This window comes from Carlito syrichta, unplaced genomic scaffold (genome assembly GCF_000164805.1).
Source record: "Carlito syrichta isolate Samal-C Ts95f unplaced genomic scaffold, Tarsius_syrichta-2.0.1 Scaffold315828, whole genome shotgun sequence".
Lineage (NCBI taxonomy): Eukaryota > Metazoa > Chordata > Mammalia > Primates > Tarsiidae > Carlito > Carlito syrichta.
The window spans coordinates 235,530-240,743 of NW_007259924.1; the positions used below are offsets into that span (position 1 = coordinate 235,530).

A 5,214-nucleotide genomic window follows, 5' to 3' on the forward strand; every position below is an offset into this window, starting at 1 on the left:
GCGGGTGGCAGGGGCAGCTCTCACGGCAGTCGGGGCCCCAGTACTGGCCCGGGCAGCCTGCGGGGGAGGGGAGGGAAGGGATCAGCGGCTCAGGGCCCGGCGCGGATCCTCGCCCCACGTCTCCTTCCACTAGCAAGAGGGGCACCGGACCCAACCTCCAAGAGCCAGGGACAGGCCCCGGAACATCTGGCAACCTGTCCTCCTGGGCTCAACTCACTTCCTGCCTCACTCTGAATTACAGAAATCCTTAGCCAGGGGCCCAGCCTCCCGCCTCACATTCCAGAACACACTCAGAGACCCTGAGTGGGAAAGGAGCTTGCTCAGAGTCACAAGGCGCGGGGGCGGCGAAGGACTTCATTTCTGCCCCTTCCTCTCTCCCTGCTGAGATTCCCCCCTGGGCTGGAGGCGAGCTGGGATTGATCCCAGACCTGGATGCTGCCCATCAGGGTCGCAGGAGAAGCCACATTTCCCCGGGTCCCCTTCCAACCCAGTGCTTACCCTCTGGCCATCCTGCTTACCTGCCCTTTCCCATCCCTCTTCTTACCAGAGAGGGCAGACAGCCCAGCCAGGGGCCTCCTTCCCTCTCCCCCCACCCAAGTATAAGGTGTATGTGGGGGAGACTGATTCACAGGCACCTATTCTGAGACACTGAAGAGGAAGGTGAAGGACCCAGGAGGCAGGGCTTTGAGGATATGGGTAAATAACAGATTACTCAGGGCATTTCCCAGAGTGCGTCACTTCCTGTCTTGGGTCTCAGTTTTCTCAGTGCCGCTAGCAGGGATTCTGGCCCTGCTGTTCTAAGGTTACCTTTCTACCTGCTTTGCCTGCCCCCACCCACCCCGGTGACCAGCGAATTCACTGAGACTCACGGGAACTGCACTGGGCCCCGAAGAATCCCGGTTTGCATCGGCAGAGGCCTGGTTTCACACACACCTCGTCTTCCCGGCAGGCATCCAGCCCCTCACAGATGGCTGAAAAACACCCCACCCAGGTCTGTAGGATGGGGCGCACAACCAGAGGACATCTCTGTCCCCCACAGCGGCTCCTGGAGCCCCGTCTCTTAGGGCCGGGAGGGGGTGCATCCCAAGAGAAACCCTGGGCCTAGCGCTCAGGAGGGGAAACAGGCCCCGAGAGGGTAGGAAGGAAGGGTTGTCACGGAGCTGTGTCCTGCCTTCTCGGCTGGGAGGTCTGTCCTGGCTACTCACGGATGGTGCATTCTTGATCTTTCTGCCTCCAGCCTGCGCAGCACTGGAGCTCAGCAGAGGGGCTGTGGGGCAAAATGGGGTCAGCCGGAGGCAGCCTGGCCCTGCGGGGTGGATCACTGTCTCTGGCTAAGGTGTGGGAGGCTGTCTTAGCTCCTCTGGGGAGGCCTGGCCGAGCTTCACAGCTCTGGTATCCCCAAGCCCTCCCGTCTCCTTCCCACCATCTGTCCTGACTGTCCACCAACTGCCAGGGTACCTCCCAGATCTCCCTCCCTTCAGCCTCATGACCTCTTCCCCACATCGTCCTTCCCCGAAAGGCCTCAACACTGGTTCGGCCACCCACCCCATCAGACTCCCACAAGACCCACCTGCTGGCCATGCAGACATGCTGCCCATTTGGGTCCAGCTCAGACCCCTGGGTCCCCCGAGTCCAGAGCAGCACCAGTGGGAGCAGCAGCCCCAGCCCCATGGCAGCCAGTGCAGTGGGAGGGCTTGGGTTAATCTGGCCCCCACAGCTCCCAACCCCCTCCCTGCTTCCTCTCAAGGCTTTTCCTGAGGAAACCAGGCTGGCGGGGCGGGCTGCCATGAGGCACCTCCCTGAGAGGGCGGGGGCTGCTGGGAAGACCAATACTCAAAAATGAAAGGGAACCTGGCGCGGTGGCTCATGCTGGGTTTTCCCAGCACTTTGGGAGACCGAGGCGAGAGGATTGCCTGAGCTCAGGGGTCTGAGACCAGCCTGGGTAACTTGATGAGACCTCGTTTCTACAATAAATCAAAAAATTAGCTGGGCATGATGACACATGCCTGCAGTTCCAGCTACTTGGGAGGCTGAGGTGGAAGGGCTGCCTGAGCCCAGCAGGTGGAGGCTGCGGTGGCCATGAGTGTGCCACTTTACTTCAGCCTGGGAAACAGAGTGAGATTCCTACTCCAAAAAAGGGGGGGGGAAGGAGGGCTGAGTGGGAGCTTAAAGGGTTGATCTTAATCTGCAGGAGGAGGCAGAAGGATGAAATTGTAGGTCCCCTGCATATTGGGGACAGGCAAGGAGGTGGGGTGAGGATGGGAGCCACGGCTTTCCATCAGGCCATGGCCCAAACTGGGAGAAGCCTCCTCACCCGATGACTGGCCAAGGAGACCCCATGAGGAGCCCTCGGCCTGCTCTGCTCCTGGCAGAGCTGGGAGGTGGGGCAGACCACTGACAGACAGTCACAGAACTGTTTCTAAGCATTATGGGCAGTTGCTTTATTACATGACCTCGAGCCATCTCCACAAACCCTGGGAGATAGATAGTCAGTTCTTTTTTAATGGATGGAGAAACTGAGGCTCAAAGAGAAAGCACTTTTGTATCTGGCCCCAGAGATGTGGTACAGAGACATAGGGAAGGGAGGCAGGCTGAGCTCCCCACCATGTCCTGGTGCAGGCTAGGCTTGGGGAAGAGCCCTGAGGAGGGCTGTGCAGGAGGGAGCCCCATCCTCTTTAAGGCCACACATCCACCCACAGCCAGACCCCAAAGTCAGGCCTCTGGGGCGGCTGAGGCCCCCAGGCAAAGATGTCCATCGAGAGCAGAGCAGGGCTGGTCAGGAGTTGGGGGTCATAGGGCTGCCCATGGGCTTGGGGGGAGGTTGCAATGGGGCCTCCACTTCTTCCTCTGACTTGCTGGGAGCAGTGCTGCTGGTCTTAGCCTCGGGGGCCTCTGCTTCACCCCGGTACCACAGGCCAAAGCTGGGGAGAGAGCCAAGAGGTACTTTGAGCCAGGAAGCCAGGGGTCAAGGATATGGCCCAGGGCAGGGGGTGGTGAGAAAAGGGGATAGAGAGAGAAGACAGGGTGGCATGAGGAAGTGGGGTGAATGTGCACAAGGCCAGAGAAGCAGAAGGGGAGGGCGTGCTCAGAGCCCAGGACAGCATGGTGACAGGCCGTGGAGGGGGAAAAGGGCCAGAGAAGAACCAGGTGCGATCCCTCCTCCACCCCCCACTCTAGCCCTCCCCCTTTCCCCAACATACAAATTCTGTATTCTGGACTCAGGGGCCGGGGGGTGGTCTTCCTTATCGCTGGAAAGCAGGAGCCATGAGCTATCCTCATCATCACTGAGACAAAAGAGAGAGGAGACGTGAGGGCCGTTTATCATGGCCCTGAGGGAAAATGGGAGTCCAGATCATGTTGGACCTTCTCTGAGGTCCCTAGGAGCAGCAAGGGAAGACAGAGCAACAGCAGAATCTCCAGGGCTGGACAGAAGGAGACGCTGGGGAAACACAGGCCATCTATCTTGAGGCTTGTATTTTTTAGCCTAACAGACAGCAAGCCCCTGACACAGCCACAGCTACAATCTCACCCTTCTTTTTTTTTTTTTAATCTCTCTTTTTTTTTTTTGAATTGGAGTCTCACTCTGTTGCCCAGACTGGAGTGCAGGAGCCATCCTGAGAGTTTTAGGAGAAGTATTATCCTCAACCTGCTGGGCTCCGGCGATCCTTCCGCCTCAGCCTTCCGAGTAGCCGGAATTACAGGCATGCGCTACCACGCCTGGCTGATTTTTTGATTTATTGTAGAGATGAGGTCTTGCCAAGTTGCCCAGGCGGGTCTCAAACCCGTGGGCTCAGGCAATCCACTCACTTCAGCCTCCCAAAGGCACGGGATTACAGGCTGAGCCACCGAGCCCGACTAATCTCACCCTTCTAAGAACAAACAGACTCAGCCAAGGCAGGAAACCAAAGAATGAATGTGGAGAAACGGTGCTCGCAGGCAGGATATACAGCAGGCAGGGCAAGTGGGAGCAGTGAGATCCGGAGGGAAGGATGGCAGGCTGGATGGTAGGCTTGTGGGTGATGAGGCCCAGTCAGCAGGCTGGAAAGATGAAGTGACTAGGCTCAAGGGTGACAGGCTCGAGTCTGTCTGAGACAGACTCAGTGGGGTGACCACATTAGGTCAGCTGACTCAGGCTGGGCCATCAGGCTCAGCAGAACCAGGGAGGAAGAGCTGGTTCCGTGGGAGTGTGAATTACCTGCTCTCTGCTTCCTCTGGTGTCCCTAACATCTTGGACTTGATCTTCTTCCGCTGCTTCCTGACAGCCACCTTCATGGCTTCGAGCAGAAGTCCAGGGACCCGGTGGTCTGTGAGCAGCTCCCTACAGAAAAGGGGAAGGGGCAGGGAGAAAGTGGTGGGGATGCCAACAGTAGGTCTCACGCCAAGTGCCTGTGCATATTGTTTCCCCTCGAAACACCTGAAATGCTCTGCCTTGCTGACACCTCTCAGACCTTAGCTTAGGTGGCAACCTCCTAGGAACCCCCTGGCTGCTGCTGTGACCCTCTGCCTGTTTGCATGAAGTTCCAGGAGGGCAAGAGCTGTGTAATGCATGTCCTCCCGGTGCCCAGTGCAGGCCTGGCATGTCACCGTGGATATATCAGTGAACCAAAGAATGAGGTTGGGCGATTGGAGGCCCAGGAGCAGGTTGAATGGAGCCCTCTCAGCTTCCCAGCGCCCTCACCGCTGGAAGTAGGCCAGCTCCTCCTTGAGCAGGAACACGTTGGCTTTGAGCTCATTCCGCTCCTGAAGGATCTGCTCAAGCTCCTCGCGACTGAAGCGGCACGGCCCCGCCTCCGAGGGGCTCCCTGGCTGCTGCGGGGCCTCCACCTTGTTAGGACAGTCTTGGTCAGAGGGTCACCTCAACCAGCGCTCCCTGCCCCAGGGCCACTACAGAAGCACTGGAGGATGTGACTGGCAGGGAGACTTGGGGGACAAAGCGCTGCAATAGATGACAGACCAGGGTTCCGTGTGTGCCTGGGGGCCGAGGCCGGTTGGAGGAGCAAACGTTTCTGCCACTTTCCGACTTCCCCGCGGACCAGCATGGCAAACCTTGCCCGAGCGCCCACCGAGTGTCAGACACTGTGGGCACTGGAATGGGTCCTGCCCTCATCCAGCACTCACCGGGTCCTCAGGAGTCCCCGGGGCTCCTGCGCCGGGGCTCCCCCTTTCAGGCTCTTGCTTCTGCTCGCACCCGGGCCCCCCAGCCTGGCCCCGCGC

General features: G+C 59.0%; 2 protein-coding genes across 2 annotated transcripts in view; both read right to left on the reverse strand.

Annotated features, from left to right (window-relative positions):
- The window catches only part of SCARF1 (scavenger receptor class F member 1), an 11,785-nt gene extending 10,114 nt beyond the window's left edge, over positions 1-1,671 (reverse strand). Inside the window, exons 1-4 of the mRNA XM_008073375.1 lie at positions 1,571-1,671; positions 1,206-1,267; positions 870-971; positions 3-57 (exon numbers count right to left, since the gene is read on the reverse strand). Of these exons, the coding sequence (XP_008071566.1) occupies positions 3-57; positions 870-971; positions 1,206-1,267; positions 1,571-1,671 (320 nt within the window). The remainder of the gene's footprint in view (positions 1-2; positions 58-869; positions 972-1,205; positions 1,268-1,570) is intronic.
- A 755-nt stretch (positions 1,672-2,426) lies between these two features.
- The window catches only part of RILP (Rab interacting lysosomal protein), a 3,749-nt gene continuing 961 nt past the window's right edge, over positions 2,427-5,214 (reverse strand). Inside the window, exons 5-10 of the mRNA XM_021706631.1 lie at positions 5,119-5,214; positions 4,679-4,824; positions 4,196-4,318; positions 3,201-3,284; positions 2,827-2,921; positions 2,427-2,789 (exon numbers count right to left, since the gene is read on the reverse strand). The exon at positions 5,119-5,214 is cut by the window's right edge and continues 57 nt beyond it. Coding sequence (XP_021562306.1) covers positions 2,713-2,789; positions 2,827-2,921; positions 3,201-3,284; positions 4,196-4,318; positions 4,679-4,824; positions 5,119-5,214 — 621 coding nt within the window. The 3' untranslated portion in view covers positions 2,427-2,712. The remainder of the gene's footprint in view (positions 2,790-2,826; positions 2,922-3,200; positions 3,285-4,195; positions 4,319-4,678; positions 4,825-5,118) is intronic.